This window comes from Podospora bellae-mahoneyi, chromosome 5 (genome assembly GCF_035222275.1).
Source record: "Podospora bellae-mahoneyi strain CBS 112042 chromosome 5, whole genome shotgun sequence".
Classification (NCBI taxonomy): Eukaryota; Fungi; Ascomycota; class Sordariomycetes; order Sordariales; family Podosporaceae; genus Podospora; species Podospora bellae-mahoneyi.
In genome coordinates, this window is record NC_085884.1 from 3741170 (window position 1) to 3760355 (window position 19186).

Consider the following 19186-nt stretch of genomic DNA (forward strand, 5'->3'; position numbering starts at 1 on the left):
TCTCGCTTGCCTGTCCCAAATTCCCGGTCGTGCAGCTTGTTAGCGTCGTCGTGGAGGCTGAAGGCGGAGTTTGTAAGATTGCAGAAGGGAGTTTCTATTTCTGGCATGTCAGTCAGCCAGCCCCCCTGAATACTATCGCAGCCTTGTTTTCTTTTGGGACTTCCAGAAGGTTTCTTGATCAGGCTTATGAAAAGAATGAGACAGATGCTGGATGAAGACAGAAAGGATATAGTATCACAGGTGTCCCGATTTGCATTCATCTTCACAAAACAATTAGTATAAGCTAGCCATCTTTTTAGCCCCTATCAGCCACGGCGTCTACACATATATTTATAACCATCCATTGACTGATTTTCTCACCATCCCTATTCCATCCACAGCATACAAGTCCAAGAATAGTGTCAACTTCAATCGTGAGTTCAATTTGCGTCTGTCTCACTAGGTATCTCGTGCTCGTGCTCCCAAATCCCGTGCTTTCGCTCGTCATCCCATGCAAAAATGTTGCCAGTTACAATGGAAAAAAAAACCCATCCAATCCAATCAAAAAGAGTCCCCGTGTTCCCATCCATGACATGACCACCACATATTCTCCCATCGCGGGGTATCCCGCCAAAAAGAAACAAAACACATCCATACAATGCAACCCAAGATGCAGATGCCAACATGTAGAAAACAAGGTATGCCCATCATCACCCATCATGCCCTTCAACCTCGCCCCAACCCTTAAGCAGTCCTCCTCTCAACAATCGCCTCCCCCCTCGGCTTCCCCCCGACAAACCCCCCTCCCACGGCGCCAAGCTGGAAAACCTTCTCCCCCCTAACCCAACTCTCCCTCACCCGTCCAACAAACTCCCTCCCCTCCCACGGCGACACCTTATTCTTCCACCTCATCTCCCCGCTCCTCAACACCCACCTCTCCTCGCCATCAAACACGCAAAAATCCGCGTCGTGCCCGACCTTGATCGCGCCCTTGCGGTGATACAGCCCCACCTGCTGCGCCGTGGCCTGCGAGCACATCCTTACCATGTCCACCAGATCCGGCGCCGGCAACCCGTGAGCGGCTCTGTCAGTGGCGATGGTGTGCAGGATGGGAAGACCAAGGCCGACAGAGGAAATCCCGCCCCAGGCGGCGAAGAAGTCGCCTTGGTTGGTGTTTGTGATGGGGAGGAGACGTTGTTGGGGGGCGGGGTTGGGGTGGTGGGTTGTGTCGGCGCAGCATGTGGTAGCAGCGGTGGTGGAAAGGGGGTTGGTGGGCTGCTCCTCGATGGGGGAGGGGGTTTCCGACGCAAGAGTCATCACCACGCCTGAATCCGTCGGCTTCAGCTCTGGCCGGGAGGAGGCGTGGGAGCAAGACTTGTCGTGGGTTTGATCAGAGGGCAAAGTCATATCAACACCGGAGTCGGAGTGATGCATATTCGGCCTCAGCGAATCATCATTCACCGTCTGAAGATGCGGAGGCAGCAGCTTCAGCTCTGGCGTGCAAGGGCTGTGGTCAGAAACAATAGTCTTGATGCACCCCTCCCCTTGCGCCTCAACAATCTCCTCCCACAGCCGGTCTTGGTTGGTCTGCGACCGGATGGGAGGGCAGCACTTGTGACGGGTGTCGCCGTCTTCGATGTCATCTGCCGCGAGGCCGAGGTAGTGGAAGCATGTCTCGGCCGTGATGTTGACGCCTTCCTTGCGAGCATTGCGGAGGATGGGGATCGCCTCTACGGCGGAGAGGTGGACGATGTGGAGGTGCAGCTTGGGTGCCAGCTCGGCCAGGGAGACGATCTCCTCGATGGCATACGTCTCAAAGGCTGGGGGGCGAGACTCCAAGAAGGTGCTGTAGCTGAAGAGATCGCCTTTGGGGGCGAGAGGTGGGTCAGAGATTTGGACGTAATCGCCCACAGACTCGGTGATGGGGGGGAGCATCTCGGCATGGAACATCAAGGTGGTGGGGGAGTCTTTGAGTGTGGTCATGGCCAAGGCGATGTCTTTGGAGGACACGGCTGGGAACTCATCCACCTGTGATTGGGTTAGCTGACTGACTGGATGGCTGGACATAGATCTGATAGGGAATAGGATGGGGTGACTAACACCAGAGTCGATAAGGAAACCCTTGAAGCCACGCACACCAGCCTCGACCAGCGGGAGCAGCTCGCCTGCGTTGCCGGGGATGACACCTCCGTAGAAGCCGACGTCGACCCAGCATTGGCCCTGGCTAGCACGAAGCTTCTCTTGGAACCCTGCTAGGGTGGTGGTGGGCGGGATGGCGTTGAGCGGCATGTCGATAACGGTCGTGACACCGCCAGAGGCGGCTGCCTTAGTGCCCGTGTTGAAGCCCTCCCACTCGGTACGGCCCGGCTCGTTGAGGTGGACATGGGCGTCTACCAGACCCGGGAGTAGGAACTTGGGGCTGAGGTCATTGTATGTGGTGTTGGGGGGGAAAGAGCTCCTGGGCAAAACTTCACGGACTACGGAGAGAATCTTGCCGGTCACCGGTGATACAGTGACGGTGGCTGGTGTGAGAAGGAGGGTGTCATCTGGGAGTGTGATGATGGTGTTTGTCGAGGCCAGCACCACAAGGGGCTGCTCGTTCTGTTGGAGCGTGGTAGCCATATTGAAGAGAGAGGTGTGTCGATTTTTCCCCCAAAGCCACAGCTTGAAGGGGTGAGAGAAGTGAAGTCAGAAAGAGACAGGGGATCAGGATAGGATGATGCTAGGCTATCGGGACCCGGCGATATGGTTTGGTAGTTTGCAGGATAAGGCGTCTGGGTTTCCTATAAGGGAGGGGAGAGAGTCTTATCTCTGGGCTGCGGGATGGGTGTGCGGCGGTGCGGGACAGTTTTGATAAGTAGCCGTGAGACGAGTGAGAATAAAGGTTGCACGGCGCAATGTGATCCGTAGGCGAGAATGGGGGGTGTGGTGTGGTGGTAAGCAAGATGCAGGGTCTTGGCCGGTGGGAGTAGTCAAAAGATGAGATGTGAAAGTGAAGATAAGATATCGAGTCACCAACGAGGACAGACACAAACATATATATATATAAAGAGAGGGAAGGAAAGGGAAATATCCGGCACGGTTTCTTTCCGGCCTTGTTTCTTTGCTTCCTTCTGGCAGGCAGTCAAGGCAATGGCCTCAGCAAAATCCACTCCATCCACCTTGAACACACCGTCAGATTCCGAGAATTCTCCCAGGCATTGGAACGGCTGCCATGATCCAGACCGCCCCCTCCTCCCTCCCGGGAGGGAGATAGAATTCCCATACACCCATATCACTTGTTGCGGTCTCGGAATCGCATTGTCGCATGCAGCAGCACAGGAACGAGGTCATTATCAGAGGATGGCCCACCGAGCTGATAAGGCGCTTGGTGGATCTCTTTTTAGATGCCAGGACCCTGGCGCCACGACCTTATCTCTGGCAGCTGACTGGCCGTGCTGATTAGATCGGATGCGGCCGGGCTGTATTGGGTTCACGCCCTGCCGATCAGTGGCTGAAAATGACGGCACGCCCGTCTTTCAGAGCAAGGGCCACCCCTTCTAGCCCCGCACATTCTAGACCCCACCGGGGTGCGGCAGGCAGACCTGCTTCCTTTTTTGGCGGGGATCCGAAGCTATCGTGAGAGAGTTCACGCTTGTGAGTTTTGATCGAGTAACGATCGAGTAAGCTTCTAGAAGGATGCGGATCTGATTCGCTGGACCAGTCTTTAAGCACTTTTCTCTCCCTTTTTTGTCTGTCCGGCATCGTCCGTATGGTCTTCGTATCTGGCTCTGGATGATATCCCTCACCAATGAACAAACCTGGAAGTTGCTCACCTCACCTCGGCCTCGCTCTCCGGCCATACCATCCCCGCAACGCCCCCAACCTTTCTTTGTTCGAGCCCCGAGGTGAAGTCATCTCGGTTTGCTGTCTCCAGGTCTGGCCTGTCTGCTTGTTGTTCTCTCGCCAGTTCTTTCGCCCATCAGAGAATTGTTGAATATCAGGCGGTGTAGCTGTTGACCAGACCCAGCCAAATATGGTCACGATGGTGATACCGATAGTGTTTCCAGAACCACTCGGCACGCCACGTATCTATCATCGATGTGTCATATTAAGTCCGATTCAAGCCAGAAAGCTCTGCAAGCTCTGGTGTTGTCTTTTTTCATGCTTTAAGCTTTTCGACCTCGCTGACTTGGCAATGGTTCTGCGGACCGAGCACATCATCACCGGCAGCGGCCTGCTGGGTTGTTTCTTTTGAGGCTAGCCCAGCGGCTGTCACCGGTCCTCCCAAGAAACACCAAGCACCCGCAGCTCGCCTACGACGTTTACATTTGTCATAATTGAACGGTTTGGCCTCTGGGGTGCAGCGGGTTGACCGGGACGTGGAGCGGTTCTGGAGCAGGTCAGCGTGGTGGGGGTGGTGGGGGTGGTGGTGGTGGTGATGATGGACTGCCGGACAGGGCATTGTGTGTGGCTTGTGGATGCTACCGTACCTTATGATCCGGAGGACCCTGAGTGGCAAAGCTTTTCTCCGAGAAAACTCCCGGTGAGTCCGGCCGAGATTTGTCGGTGCCGCTCCGGAGCCGAGGTGCTTGGACATTGGTTGTCTTAATCCGTGTCTGAGTGATGTGTAAGTTGGCGATGGCTTCATTCAGTCATATAATTCTTCGGCGTACTTTTGTGAGAATTAGAAAATGTGTTGGTAGAAAGCTCAGCATGGTTGGAATATCAATGACGCTAAAGCCCCAGAAGATAGCAAATAGCTTTTTCAAGCTGTCTCAAAGCCATGTACTTTTCCAAGACCATCTTTCATCAAGGCCTATCGTCCATGTCAGAAGTTCTACCACCTTCTTACAGGACCTATACATCATCCTGAAAGGATTCCTGGCTACTATCTTGAGGTTTGCCCAAGATCTTATTGTTCTAGTCTGACAGAAGGTCAGAAGGCACGTCCAAGTTGTTTCCCAGGTACCCACATTTTTATTTCTGAGCTAAGGACATCTGTAGCTCAATGGGAGACATTGAAAGCTTAGAGAATCATTTATTGACGACTCTAAAGGTACTTCCAAATCAGAGATGACATCCTTCTTGACTTCCTGTTTGCGGTGATAATTCGCCAAATAAGGGGCTTCTTGAAGGCTCTCTTTGATGATGCTAAAGGTCGTTTTACCTTCATCTTATAACGTCCAGACATTCTACTTCCTGGCTAATCTCATTGTGCCCAGGTAGCTGGCCAGCTCAGACTTCGCTCTCGCGAGCAGACACAATAGCAATGAGCACAGCTTGCTCCCGCCTCGCAACGATGGAGTTATTTCTGCTTCTGCCTGTTCAGATGCTACTGGGGAGCACATACAATAGCACATTTCCACAGATTGCTCATGCCTCACGTCAAAAAAGCTCTATCTGTTTCCGCCGGTTAGAAGTCCAAGAGCCTTGTGACTTCATCCCATCTATTCACTTGTTCACTTGCTCCTGGGCGGGTACCTGGAGGTGGACGGAAAAGCCACCGTCCCATCTGTCCCCGGCGTCAAACCCTATTTATTGCCCGTTGCTTGGTTTTTTGCTCTGTCATCTCTTCCTCCCGCACAACAAACGACCAACGGCAGAATACCTCCAACTGCAGGTATTTCCCAGTCACAACCTCGAGTTTCCGCTACTGATCTGCCAAACTGCTTGGTGACAACCTACCAGTTCAAGAAACTACAAATTTGGAACAGCACCGCACAACAAAGGTACGTGCAAATATTCACCACTCTCCAGAGTTCCGACTCCAACAACTCTACGACCCGTTCGACTCTCTGGCACCTTCCAAGATCCAGGCGCCCCTCCCTGCCCCTCTCACATATGCCCTCCTTTTCCCAACCATTACCCATGGCGCAGTCATCCGACTGATTCGAGTGGCTAATAGCCTTTAGGCAGACGATCATTGGAACTGCTCACCCACATTCAAGGGACTGGAGCCAACTAGCAACAACCGAGATCGACTTATTCACTGACTCAGTCGTAATCAGCCATCCAGTAGAAATCAAGACCTGTAAGTGAATTGTCGACATTACTGTGTTTAATTGCATTTGGAGCGGCTTGCTAACATTGTTCGATAGCTCCAATCATGGCTTCTGCCAACGTCAGGAATGGGTTTCCCAAGGATGTGCAGGCCTACGGAAACTGGCCTGGCCAGTATCTTCTTCTCAGCTATGGCGACAGGGTCCGCATCATCGCCCATGCAATGACTTATGACCAGCTCATCAGCATGATCCGTCGCGGATTTGGCATTGGCCGATACGACAATCTGACCCTGCTTTTCAAGCATATGATGCCCCAGGGCAATACCATCGAGGCCGAGCTGGATGAGTCCGCCTACTATCTTATCAAGAACCAGTCCGAGATTCGCTGCGTCGATACGCTTCAGTACCTCAACACGAAGCGCCAGGCTCCCCAGGTACCTCTTGCGGGTTACACTCAGGCGAACGTTTATCCCAGGTACAGTTCTGGGTACGACAGATTGTTCGCACCTTTTTCGACTGCACCCTCGAATCCATATGTGGTGCCTATGCCCGCCCCTGCAATGCAGCACCAGCATGTTCCCCAGATCACTGGAGTGACGGCCACCGGTGAAAAGAGCAATGCTTTCGGTGGTGTTGTTGGCCAGCCTACGAGCACCGGAGCTGCCACAGCTGCCCAAGTTTCCCAGCAGACCCCTGTCAACGAGCCCGAGAGAGATCCAAGAACTGGTCTTCCAAAGGGATGGCTTATGTTGTCTGACGACGAGCTGCCCAGAGACCCAACTGTGAAGCTGGGTAACAACCTTTTCGGTAAGAAGGCCATCAACACTGCCGCGACAGAGGGACCCAACCAGACCAAGAATTCCATCATCCATCCCAATCTGTGGAGGCCCGTCATCACGTCCGAGAAGCAAACCGAGGCACCCCAAGACAAAGGGAAGGGGGTCATGAAGAAGGAATCAGCTGGGGAATCTTCCAAAGAAAAGAGAGCCACAGGGTGGCGCGAAGTCACTGCTACTTACACTGCCATGAAGTCTGCTTTGGCGTCACGCTCTACACCCGTGGATCGCCGTCTCGTTCACGATTACCTGGTCGCAAGCACCTATATGAATGGCGGCAAGGAGCCGCTCTGCGAGCCCGAGAGAAAGTTTCTCCTGAGCGTATTCGGCCGTTGCTATGCAACGAAACCAATCAAGTACCTCGCGGATTTCCGCCACGACAGTGAGATCTTGGAGATCCTGCTCAGTCACACCCCTGGTTGCAACATGAGGTGTGCGGCAGATGTCAGGGACAAGTGCACCTGCGGCGGACCTCAGGGGCCCAAAGAGTGCTGTGAAGAGAGGCTCAAACCCTCCACGATCGGAAACATTTTGGAATGTGCAAAGAGTCGCCTCAGGGATGCTCTGGACCGCACTGGCATCGTCTCGCAGCGCGACATCAAGGGCGAGACGTTTTACTTTCACCATGAGAAATGTGTCCAGAGCATGTGCATCTGTGCCATCTTCGCAACTCTGGCGCAGCATGAACCTATTTGTCTGATGAGAAGTCGCCTCGATGTCGAGATGGTCTGTGACTGTGACCGCAACACCAAGCGCAGTCAAGTTCCGAAATCTCAAGACACAAAGTTGATCCAGACCACACTTGGGTGGGTTGGTGATCTTGGGGAGGTTGATGGTGAGACCTGTGCCCAGGAAATTTTCCGTCGAAAACATATTGACAGCCTCGTGCGCAACTTTCACGAGCTCACTTGTAGTCCGCTCAAGGATGAGAATTGCGGTGACTGCTCAGTGTTCCGGATCCTGCTGGGACATCACTGGGATTGTCCCATGAGGCTAAAAGTGGACCTCGGCGATGAGTGCCAATGCGACCGGCTTCGGCGGGAGGACGATGAATATCTGGAAGGCGATGATGAGGTGGGCAGTATTAAGTGGGTTACCGATGGTCTGCACGAAGCAGCGAAACTGTACCGCGACAACAACCTCACCAGGGAGGAATGGAAGGAGGCCATAACGGACTTTCACAATGAGTGGTGCCACGGCTGGTGCTGCTGCATGCGTCTGAGGGATATTGCCGAGCATGATCCTGACTGCGGGGGAGTTCAGGATACATTTGAGGATTGGAAACTTTGCAGCTGCAAGAAGAGTCTTAACCCTCGCGGCACTTCTGACGTTGCAGAAGAGGCCATTCATGTCGAGGCTTCTACCAAAGTCAAGGAGTCTGGTGTTGATGACGAGAGCGACAATGGCGAGGAGTGGACACCCACCACCAGTGTGGTTGATGAAGATGATGACGATCTGCCCGATCTCATCCCTCACCTTGGTTCTGATACCAGAGGCTGGAAGTTTCCAGGTTGGCGTGAACCCCTGTTGGAGGAACGTACGCGCAGTTTTGAGGCGCCAGAGCACCTCAGCAAGCAGCTGACATCAAAGCAAAATTGGCTTCGCAATATGACAGACAAGAATCCGACGGAGGAGAGGGATATCAATCTCGAGGAGCTGACCGCTACGAACAGGCAAGGACTGAGCATGGACGAGACGACGGAATTGATTGCTAAACAAGTCGACAGATTGAATCAAGCCAATTACAGATACTGGGAATCTAAGAAGGCGAAGCTCGAGGATGATTCGGTGAAGGAGAGTTTGCAGACCTCTGAGGGGGAGCACGGGAGCAACGACAATGAGTCGAACGGAACCGCGTCTTCCCGGGTTTCCGTCAAAATGCCTGAGGCGAACTCGGGTGCTTCCAGCTCCAGGGCTAGCCACAGGGCCACTGTGGAGGACTTCCCTGAGATGCCCTCGGAAATTGCTACTGGGGGTGGCTCTGATTCGGCAAAGAAGACTCACTCAGCCTTTGGCCAGCCAGACCTGTGAGGAAGAGCAAAGGGGTGAGGACATCAAGTCGAACGCGAGCACATCTTCCTGGGTGTCCGTCCGGATGCCTAAGAAGAGCTCTCGTGCTTCTAGCTCCGAGGCTAGCTACAGGGTCACTGTGGAGGACGGTGTCGCTACCGGGGTGACTCTGGCTTTGGCTCGTTGCTGGCCTTCATTCCACGAGTAGTCGATCTGCCTGGCACCCTCTTCCGAATCCAATCGATCATGACAGGGATCTTGCAATTTCTTTTCTTTTCTTTTCTGGGCTGGGTTCGTCGGGCAATAGGTGCATTGGTTGGGCGTTGGTTGGCTTTTTGATACCCGAGACTGGTAGTCTCCATGGACTTTGGGACGGGGTATTATGCAGGTACTGGATCCTGAGAGCCAAGGATTCATTATGGGAGAATGAGAAAAGGCTGGGGGGAGGGAAAAAAGGAAACAATCCCCCCAAAAAAAGGGAGGTATGTTTAGTAGTAGTCTAGGTTCATCTGCTTGTTTGGCAGCCATAAGCGCTGGGTTTCTGTATATCCTCATGCTTTGTTTTGCTACGTGAGGGATCTGTTTTGTTTTGGCCAAAAGAGCGCACGTGAATGTGAAAACAACTTGTTTTGGTTTCCTGATATTTACAACGCTAGGAGACTACCGACATGCCCCATCATTGAAGAAGCTCAAAGCCTAGCACCGCCCTCCTCCCCCTTGACCTCCACCATCAACTTGCCGGTATTCTTGCCCGTAAACAACCAGTCAAAGGCCTCCTCGGCACTCCTCACACCACCCTTGACAACCGTCTCCTTCCTCCTGAGCTTCCCCTCAGCCAACCACTGCGCCAGCTGCTTCCTCGCAGCATCATACTCGGTGATGTAATCAAAAACAATAAACCCCTGCATCCTGATCCTCTGGGTAATCACATTGAAGAAGCTCGCCCCCGGCCCCTTCTTCTCGGCCGAGTTGTACTGCGAAATCCCGCCGCACATGACAAACCTGCTAAACTGCGCAGCCCTCGCCATGACCATGTCAAGGATCTCCCCCCCGACATTATCAAAGTAGACATCCACAAATTTCGGTGTCGCCTCCTTGAATTTCTGCTTATAATCCGGGGACTTGTAGTCAATCGCCTCATCCAACCCCAGCTCTTCCTTGAGCCAACGGCACTTTTGCTCGCCCCCGGCAATACCAATCACCCTCGCGCCGGCGATCTTTGCAATTTGCGCGGCTACTGAACCGGTCGCGCCAGCGGCGGCGGAGACGACGACCGTGTCGCCTGGCTTCGGGAGGCCGATTTTCGTCATGCCGAAGTAGGCTGTTAAACCAGTGGACCCGAGCACGCCGAGGAGGTCGGTGAGTTTGCCGCCCTGGGGGAGGTCGTACGCTTTTTCGACTTGGGAGTCGGGCATGATGGCGTATTCTTGGATTCCCGAGGCGGAGGTGACGATTGTTCCCGGGGAGAACTTGGGGGATTTGGAGGCGAGGACGCGGGAGACGGTGAGGGCGCGCATGACTTCGTTTATTTGGACGGGGGGGATGTAGGAGCGGCGGTCGTCTAGCCAGCCGCGCATGGCTGGGTCGAAGGAGACTGAGGGAGGGGGTGGGGGGTTAGTTTGCGCAAACTTGGATGCTATGAGTGAAGGGGGGGCGCTTACTGTAGAGAGTCTCGAGGAGGACTTGGCCATCTTTGAGGTCGGACTCGGTGGGAGCGGGGGAGGATTTGAGGGAGAAGGTTTTGCCTTTCTCGATTGGGCCGGAGGGGCGTTGGGAGAGGACGAGGGAGGTGTTGGTTGTCATGATGGTTGTTGTTGTTGTGGTGATTGATGGGTGAGGAGGTGTATAAGTGGAGCCTGTATGGGAGGTTGAGATACACACACAAATGAATGAAGAATATGAGATCGAGAGATTACAATGAAGTGAGGAGTGAGGTCAAGGGAGGATTTATATACCTATACCTCCTCATCAACATGCAGGGTCCAACATCCTACTTCTAAGCGATGTCATGAATCCTCCCCTCCCCTCCTTTCTCGCCCCCCTCTCTCCAGCACAAAGTGGAGCGTCGATGGCTATCCGCTCCGTTCCCACGCCTGCATCGAGGGAACCATGGAATTCTCAGCATTCGAATCCTTTCTCTCTATTGCAGCAATTCTGCATGTCGACTGCCAAACATTCTCCGCAGTTTACCTTACCAATCCTGCCCCCCGCCGCAAAGAGCCCCTCCATCGTCATAGAAACCAGGGGCTGTTGGCTTGGCTTTCCCAACTACCGAGGCTTGTTTTCTTTGAGGGTGACAATCGACAATGCCTAGGTTGGTTGGTGATGTAAGCTTCCGAATGATCCTAAATTGCCAAATTATGTAAGTGACCGCCGCGGCGGTACCGTTCGGAACACCGTTCATGCAGCTGGCGGCTCTTTTTGTTCGGAGAATTGTGGGTTATGAGAGTGGTTGAGGGGATACGAATCCCGAATTCCGTGTTACACTACTGCCTTATAAACCACCAACAGCGTCAATTACAAGCTGACCGATTATGCCGTCGGCCATCAAATCGGTCCGTGCCATATTTGGGAGAAGCCTTCCGAGAATTTAAAGCATATAGGTAGATTAGGGGTGAGCTGAATGCCGTCATGACCATCCATCATCCATGAGCCCCCGAATCATCCACAACGCCACCCCCTGAACCTTTTGTTTACGTTGCTTCTCATGTTGTACAAAATACTTCTTCTCTATTCCCAAAAAAGAAAAATAAAAGACCCATTCTTTGAACCCATCCGCTTTCCCAAATGCAGAAAAAAATGAAAAGATGTGTTTCCGCCTATGTACACTTAAATGTGCTTTTCCCGTTGCGCGTGGTTGATGTTAGTAGTACAATAGAAATGCCCAGCCCGAGTTCCACCCCCGGAGCCAAGCTTTTTAGACTTGGAGATCTAGAATCTTGAAGCTGTGTTCTACACATCTATTTCTTCCGCTTCAGAGTCTTGACAGCCATCTCGATGAGGCCATCCTTGGCCTCGCTGTCTGGGAACGGCGCGATCGCATCAACGGCCTTCTGTGCGTAGTCCTCGGCCAGCGCCCGTGTCTGCTCGATACCATCACTCTGCGCAACCAGGTCGCGTGCCTAGAAAATAGTCAGCCGGTCGATTCCTCTCACGGAAGACGATGAGGAAATAAAACTCACCCTCACAACATCACCCTCCTTCTCAAACTTCCTCCCAACCAGCGCGCCGAGCTCTGGCATCGTCTTCCACGCAAACAGCAGAGGCGCCGTCGCAAGTCCCAGCTCCAAATCCGCCCCCGCCGGCTTGCCGAGTTCTTGCTCGCTCCTGGTGTAGTCGAGCATATCATCCACCAGCTGGAACGCCAAACCCAGGTTCTTCCCATAGGCATACGCCGCATCCACCGTCGCCGCATCACTTCCACCAAGCAGTGCCGCCGCGCGACAGCTCTTGCTGATCAACGACGCAGTCTTGAGGTACGTCTTCTGGAGGTAATACGTCAAAGTCTCCTCCGACCATTGCGGGTTGCGCTCGTCGCGCGCAGTGTTCTTCAGCTGCATGAACTCGCCCTCCACCAAGTTGGCAATGACCGTAGCCAACAGCTCGATAACCTCGGCATGACGCAACCTCGCAAGAGCCACAGACGCTCTCCCGAGAAGGAAATCACCTGCAAGGACAGCCATCTTGTTGCCAAACTCGAGGTTGGCAGATGGTGAGCCTCTTCGGGATTCAGAGTGATCAATCACATCGTCGTGAAGCAGCGAAGCAGTGTGAATCAGCTCGGTGATCTCGGCGAGTCTCCTTTGCGAAGGGAGAATGTCGGGGTGGTCGTTCGTCTCGGCTTCGGGGGCAACAGCTGTCGCGGAAGGGTTGAAGTCGGAGAGGACGGAAAGCGGGGAGATGGAGCTGTCGATGCCCATCGAGGCCTGGAGGGTGGCCTGCTGCCTCTGAGGGGCTTTGGGGCAGAGGGAGGTGGCACGCGACATGAGCAGGACTATTAATGGCCGGACATGCTTGCCTTCGGCTTGTGTGTAGTACTTTGCTGCTCTGTCCAGGGAGGGGTGGCCGGACCCGAGGAGTTTCCTGATGTTGCCTGTGAGAAACTTCATCTCCTTGGCGACGATCCGTAGGGGGTCGACGGAGGGCATGTCCCCTCTGGTGGCGCGGGTGATCGCATTGTTGACGATGTTGCCGGCGACGGAGACGGCGGCAGCCCAGGCGGAGGAGTCTCGTCTTCCGGTGTGGAAAGGAGCTCTGGAATGAGCTATCCTACTATCGAGGGGAGCTGTGGATCTGAGGCAGGTGGAACATGTTGTCGTCGTCGCCCTCGAAAATGTTGACATGCGAAGCCGGCTGACCCCGCGCACCATTGTAGGCCCCTGCATTTCTCTCTGGAGGTGGGATGTTTCCCACACACACTCGTTCCCGGTCGAATCCTCCTCTGTGATATCCAATTGACCTCTGTAGGTTTACCGTGTGGTCATCTGCCGTATCCGGGAGGAATTCGACGCCGAGGTATCCTCCGAAAGCCGTGATCTCCGGCCCTGTCGTACGAAAGATCTCTACACACACAAGTTGCTTTAGGCCGGTGATGTGGGTCTCGAAAACTTCCTTTCCGATAATTTTTTGGCATCCGGTTCTGAAGAAGGTGGCGTTCTCGGCTTGTGGTTGTGGCTGGTGGCCTCTGAGGACCCACCGGGTGCCTGCATCCTTGCAAGCTTTGTGAGGCTTGGCGATCCGTCATTCTGGGCCGCATCAGCTTGAGCTCCAACAAGCTCTCGGCGGCCGTCGCAAACAAAACGTTGTCTTCTTACATATCATCAACACCCAACCATGGTGCTCCTCACAATGACGCCCTCCATCGTGGAGGCTCTGCAAATCTGGGACAATCTAGGCTACCCATCAAAAGACAAGCTCCAGGCAGGCAAAGACGACCCCGCACTCGACGATGCCGCTGTCGGCAAGCCCATTCTACACTCACAGATCATCGAGCTCTGGTTAATACTCAGGGATGCCGGGCATGAGGAACATACTTTGGAAAACATGCTGAAAGGCGCCTGGGTCTACGTCCCACCACCGCCACCAAAGCCAGAACCAGTATGTACCCCGTCTTGTACCAGACGCCGGTCGGTGCTGACGAAGTAATAGTCAAACGAATACAAAGCCTTGATGGCCCGTCTCCGGCGCGAAGAAGAACAACGAGCATACGAGCGAATGACCAACCCACTTCCCCCAACCGAGACCTTTGCTCAACGATTTCCTGCTGCGAATATGGCGAGGAGCTTTGCTGCTGTCAATCGAGTAACGGTCGATAAAGACCTTGGCGATGACGATGTTACATATAACGACGTGCACAGACAGCTGATGCTGATACTGAACTTTATGGTCAGTATCCTGGGTGTGGCAGGCACTCTGTGGGTGCTAGCCAGATGGTGGAGCACACCAGCGCGACTGTTTCTGACTCTGGGGGGAAGTCTTTTGGTGGGGATTGCTGAAGTTGCTGTATACTCGGGATACATATGGCATTTGGGTGAGGCGAAGAAGCAGGATAAGAAGTTTAAGGAGGTGAAGCAGATTGTACAGACGTGGGCTGTTGGAGTGGATGAAAAGGAGGAGGCCACTCTTATTGGGGACAAGAGCTCGTCAGATGAGAATACGGATCTCCGGAGGCGCAAGAAGGATGCTCAAATATGAATGGTTTGTAGTCCCCTATGTTTACCAAACCCCTTTGGAATTATGAGCTTTTGACCTTGAATTCCATGTTGGGCGCAATGGCAATTGTGACTTATGAATGGGGGAAACATTTACAGTGGGTAGGGGTGCTAATTGAGTGGGGCTGCCCGCGTCATAGCGCGCTGCGGGGCCCAACGCGCTGAGCAGACGCGTTCTGCGCAACGCGATCTTCGATCTTGACCCATGTCGCTACCGAGTACCACTTTTCTGCAAGTTGGGATCTTGGTGCATCTTCTTGGCAGCATTTTTATCTGATTATATCGCCGCATCTCTATCGTCCGAATAAAGCTCGCGCGCCGTTACAGCTCGTTTTAGACTCAGTGGACGCAACAATGTCACTTGATCCATCACCAGAAGCCGTCTTCGATTCTTCGATATCGACCGCGAGGACTGGCCTATCACGCCAGCGCAAGAGACCTCTGCGAACATACGGTCGTCAGTCCACCTCTGCGAGAGACAACGACCAGAAAGAACGCCCTTTCAAGAGGCAAAAGGTCGCGCCGCCGGTGGTGGACCGAGAGAATCGAGAAAACAGGGTGCCGAAGTCGACGGAAGAACCACCAGTACCATCACTGCCGGAACCCTCAAAACAGGCGCCGACGATACCGGAAAAGAAGGGCGGGTCGATATTATCGTACTTCAAACCGCTCTCCCTCCCTGCCCAGTCTACCTCCGACGCACCAACCATAACTCCAGCCACCCCGACGACCCTCTCCGACGCACCAGACCTCGACAAAGACTCCACAGCAACAACACCCCCCTCCTCCCCACCATCAGGCGCGCTGTTCAAAAGGTCAAGGGAGAGGAGGAGATTGCAAAGCAAAGTCACGATATGCACCCTCCCAGGTGTCGCCTTTAGTCGAGAGCCGTCCCCGGAACCCATCATCGCGTCAGACGGGGAGGAGATCTACGACCAGATTGTTGTCAGGGGCGACTGGGGGGATGAGAACGACACAGCCAGTGAGGTATCGGAGGATACAAGGTCGATTACTACGGAGACGAGGGAGAGGAAGCGGACGCTGTTGAAGCAGAAGCAGATGGTGCAGACTGTTTTGAATCTGTCCATCAACAAGGACCCAGGGATTCATATATGTAAGGACTGTGGGGTGTTGTATAACCCGCTGAATGAGCAGGATAGAAAGGAGCATAAGAGGCAGCATGCGGCGCATGTGAGGAGTTTGAGGGGGAAGTTGGCGTTGTGAGTTTTGTGCATTATTGGGCAGCAGCACATCATGGCAGGGTAATGTTTGTGTGGTGTTAGCTCTGGATTAATGATTGGTTTCCATCGTCTTTCTTTATCAAGGGATGGCGTGGGTGTGTGGTTGAAGATGTTTGGGCGGGGCAGGTTATGATAAGTAGGAAATACCCCTGAATTGATTACAAAGAACAATGCAAGGTTTTATCAACAGAGAGTGGCCGGAATAGGGGTTCTTTTTCCGCGATTGATCGATTTGCTAATAATCCAGGTAGATCGACCTCGAGTCAAGATGAAAATTGCCGGCTTTGTGACGGGGTGATTGGATTGACTGAAGTGATGAGATGGTGACATCATGACCACCGCGAATCCGCTGTGCAACGGTATGGATGAACAATTGATTGAAAACACTGGACTACGGATTTCAAGGATTAAAAGGTTTGGTTTTTCTTCAGTTCTTGTGGTCTTTTCGACTTTGATCAATTGACAGGTGCTGGAACAAGTAACACCAACATCGCAATCATGGTCCATCAACACGGCGACCATCACGACATCCCGACCCATTCGCTCGTGAAGCGGTTTGTCCCTCCCCTCCCCCCCGATACCCCTCATGTCTAACAAACACAACATAGCATCGGCGGCTGGCTCCCAACCGACCACCGCATCCACCAGGAATGGCTCGGCCGCACCATCGACCGCGCCCACAAACGATCCGGCCCCCCGGAGCAGACCAAGCTCATCCCCGTGCTGCAGGAGTTCAAGGAGCTGATTGAGGGCAATGCGAGAATATACATGTACTTCAACCAGATGTGGGACGAGGTCCCGCATCGTCCTCCGTACAACAAGGACCCGACTGGCAAGAGCCAGATCAGAGACTACAAGCACATGCTTGCTGTGCTGAACGAAGTTTTTGGGAGAGCACCAGAATGGACGGATGCTGCTGCTCATGCTGGCATGGTGGGGGTTCCGATGGCTGCTATTTTCGACTATGCGATGGGGACGCCGAGCGGGCATGCGGCGTTTTTGGATCCGGATGTGAACAAGATGTTGAAAAAGATTTTGAATGAGTGGGGGCGGTATCTCAAGGTTTGTTTATCTTTACCGGGCACCTGATCCCTGACCGACTGACTGACTGACTGACATGATGGTGGCAGACGCCGGAATCCGCCGAGGTTTTGGGGGATCACTCGGCTGGCTGGTTCGGCGAGACGGGCTACAAAGACCTTATGGAGGTGGCCAACACGCCGACTAAGACGTCGTTCAAGTTTGAGGAGATGTATCATTGTGATCCGTCAAAGAAGCACTACGGTTTCACGTCTTGGGATGACTTCTTTACCCGCAAGATCACGGACAAGTCCCGTCCTGTTGCTAGCCCGGATGATGACAAGGTTGTTGTCAACAGCTGCGAGTCTCGGCCTTACTGCGTGGCGAACAACGTCAAGTTGCGGGACAGATTCTGGGTCAAGGGACAGCCTTACTCTGTAACTGACATGCTCGCGCAAGACCCCCTGGCGGAGAAGTTTGCCAGGGGGACGATTTATCAGGCGTTTTTGTCGGCTCTGTCGTACCACCGCTGGCATGCCCCCGTGTCGGGCACCATCAAGAGGGCGTTTGTTGAGGATGGGACGTATTTCTCGGAGCCGCTCATATTTGACCAGAGCGGGGGGGAGGACAAGGTTGATATTGACACCAAGGGGATCCAAGGGGCCTTGGGATACCTCACTGCGTTGGCGACGAGGGCGGTGATTTTTATTGAGGCGGATAACCCCAAGATTGGGCTCATGGCCTTTATCGGGGTGGGGATGGATGAGGTGAGCACGTGTGAGATTACGGTGAAGGAAGGGCAGAAGGTGAAGAAGGGGGAGGAGTTGGGCATGTTTCATTTTGGGGGGAGTACGTATTGTTTGATGTTTAGGGAGGAGACGAGGTTGAAGGGGTGGCCGGATATTGGGAAGTATGCGGAGGCGAATGAGAATTATCCGGTTAGGGGGGCGTTGGCGGTTGTCGAGTGAGTGGTGATGTTGAAGGCTAATGATGGTGTTTGTATTGTTGAGTAGTAACTTGAGACTGGTGTTATGTTGATGTCGGATGAACTCAGGGGTTATTGTTCCGTTGTGTAAGTGTCAAAACAAAACAAAACACCATGAAAACTACAAAAAGCTCACCAGCGTTGCTGGCTACGAAAGCCCTCTATTTGGAGTTTCACCATTCCAAATTGCTCTCCCCAATTATTACCTGGGGGAGGCAGTTCATCCAGGGATTTTTCATATTTAGAGCCGAAGTCAATGGCTATGCTCATAGATGTTCTCGACTAGGAATCAAACCTGCCACCATTCGTGGGCAATCCAGTCTGTTTCTACAGTACCCGACAGGTTGTTCGGTCGTCGCTTCTGGCCACTGCGCTAGCCAGACAGTCAGGTGCCAATTGAGTTGGCGAAAGTCTGAGAGCAATTGGGGTATATGTGGGGAACACTCTCCCAGATAGGCTGTGCTCTGGCTGTTCCTCCTTGATACATCAGACAACATGTCCACCAAAAAGAATTTAGTGGGTGCTGAATCGACATGCCAACCACCTACTGGAAGAGACACTAAATGACCTGGATAAAGTCAGGTAACCACCTTGGTTCCTTTACAAACCCCATTTCCTCGCCTTCAACCCGAGACCGTATGCTGGAATATGCACCTCTTCGTTCCTCGGCTGGACTTGGGATTACTAGATGACGCCCCCCATGCTGACAGGGCGCAAGATCAAGAACTGACATGACCTGACATCGGGTGCTATCAGCTGCACGAAATGTGACAATTCCTCCAACAACCAAGCTCGAAAACTGCACTTTTCACCGTCTTCCATCGGCAGTTATAAACGCCCCCAAAACACGCTCAAAATAGAGACTGTCGGCCGTCGGATGTGGCTGTCACAACATGGATCGTCCTTTCGGGGACCGAGATATGTACTATAGCTTGACATGCAGATACAAACAGTGGCTGGGGTAGATGGCTTGCCTCAGTTCTTCCTCACCGACACCCCCCCCCTCAGTACCTAGCTAAGACACATAGACCGTCTCCCAGCCTTATGAGGAAAGATCTGGAAATGAGAAACAGCAGGAGAAACTGAAACACTGACAAGAACTCTAGGCTTTCTCCACTTTCACCTGATAGATGGTTGAGTCGGGAGGCGAAGATGCAGTCTGTCTAAGACCTACATATCAACCTCGCGTTGGCTTCACCTCACGAGCTGCTTGCCATATCCACACAAAACACCGAACGAACCGGTCTCCCAAGGTAGCAAGCGGCAGCTGTGTGCAAGTTCAACAAGTCGAACCAAATCACGAAATATCACTAAACAAATCCTCTGAATCGATTATGATACATCACACCACACCATCAGCTCACAACCAAAAATCCAAAAAGTTGCAGACCACCCATCACCAACAACCATCTCGGATCAA

The 19186-nt window shown here is 53.3% G+C and overlaps 6 protein-coding genes across 6 annotated transcripts; 3 read left to right on the plus strand and 3 right to left on the minus strand.

Annotated features, from left to right (window-relative positions):
* Nucleotides 1-387: 387 nt before the first annotated feature.
* On the minus strand, nt 388-3627 carry DAL1 (Allantoinase). The gene is made up of 2 exons (XM_062880165.1): nt 2080-3627; nt 388-2007 (listed from the first exon to the last, which is right to left on the minus strand). Exons 1-2 carry the CDS (start codon nt 2599-2601, stop codon nt 724-726), a joined length of 1806 nt encoding a protein of 601 aa, XP_062731495.1. The 5' UTR covers nt 2602-3627; the 3' UTR covers nt 388-723.
* Nucleotides 3482-9235, plus strand: QC761_509650 (uncharacterized protein). The gene is made up of 3 exons (XM_062880166.1): nt 3482-4588; nt 5676-5690; nt 6060-9235. Exons 1-3 carry the CDS (start codon nt 4585-4587, stop codon nt 8828-8830), a joined length of 2790 nt encoding a protein of 929 aa, XP_062731496.1. The 5' UTR covers nt 3482-4584; the 3' UTR covers nt 8831-9235.
* Nucleotides 9236-9457: 222 nt separating this feature from the next.
* QC761_509660 (uncharacterized protein) lies at nt 9458-10612 on the minus strand (the record flags this gene model as incomplete). Its single annotated transcript, XM_062880167.1, has 2 exons — nt 9458-10403; nt 10471-10612. 2 exons carry the CDS (start codon nt 10610-10612, stop codon nt 9499-9501), a joined length of 1047 nt encoding a protein of 348 aa, XP_062731497.1. The 3' UTR covers nt 9458-9498.
* Nucleotides 10613-11769: 1157 nt separating this feature from the next.
* Nucleotides 11770-13512, minus strand: COQ1 (coq1 putative hexaprenyl diphosphate synthase; the record flags this gene model as incomplete). Its single annotated transcript, XM_062880168.1, has 2 exons — nt 11992-13512; nt 11770-11931 (listed from the first exon to the last, which is right to left on the minus strand). The coding sequence occupies exons 1-2, from the start codon at nt 13192-13194 to the stop codon at nt 11770-11772; spliced, it is 1365 nt and encodes a 454-aa protein (XP_062731498.1). The 5' UTR covers nt 13195-13512.
* Nucleotides 11977-14503, plus strand: QC761_509680 (uncharacterized protein; the record flags this gene model as incomplete). Its single annotated transcript, XM_062880169.1, has 3 exons — nt 11977-13107; nt 13185-13906; nt 13958-14503. Exons 2-3 carry the CDS (start codon nt 13643-13645, stop codon nt 14501-14503), a joined length of 810 nt encoding a protein of 269 aa, XP_062731499.1. The 5' UTR covers nt 11977-13107; nt 13185-13642.
* A 1756-nt stretch (nt 14504-16259) lies between these two features.
* QC761_509690 (uncharacterized protein) lies at nt 16260-17825 on the plus strand (the record flags this gene model as incomplete). The annotated part of the gene is made up of 3 exons (XM_062880170.1): nt 16260-16315; nt 16370-16823; nt 16892-17825. 3 exons carry the CDS (start codon nt 16260-16262, stop codon nt 17747-17749), a joined length of 1368 nt encoding a protein of 455 aa, XP_062731500.1. The 3' UTR covers nt 17750-17825.
* Between the last annotated feature and the right edge of the window lie 1361 nt (nt 17826-19186).

Bases quoted from the DNA above. Each gene is read 5' to 3' on its own strand.
- DAL1 (XM_062880165.1), bottom strand. From the start codon at position 2,601: ATGGCTACCACGCTCCAACAGAACGAGCAGCCCCTTGTGGTGCTGGCC. The intron at 2,008-2,079 runs GTTAGTCACCCC...ACCCAATCACAG, and splicing joins GTTTCCTTATCGACTCTGGT to GTGGATGAGTTCCCAGCCGT.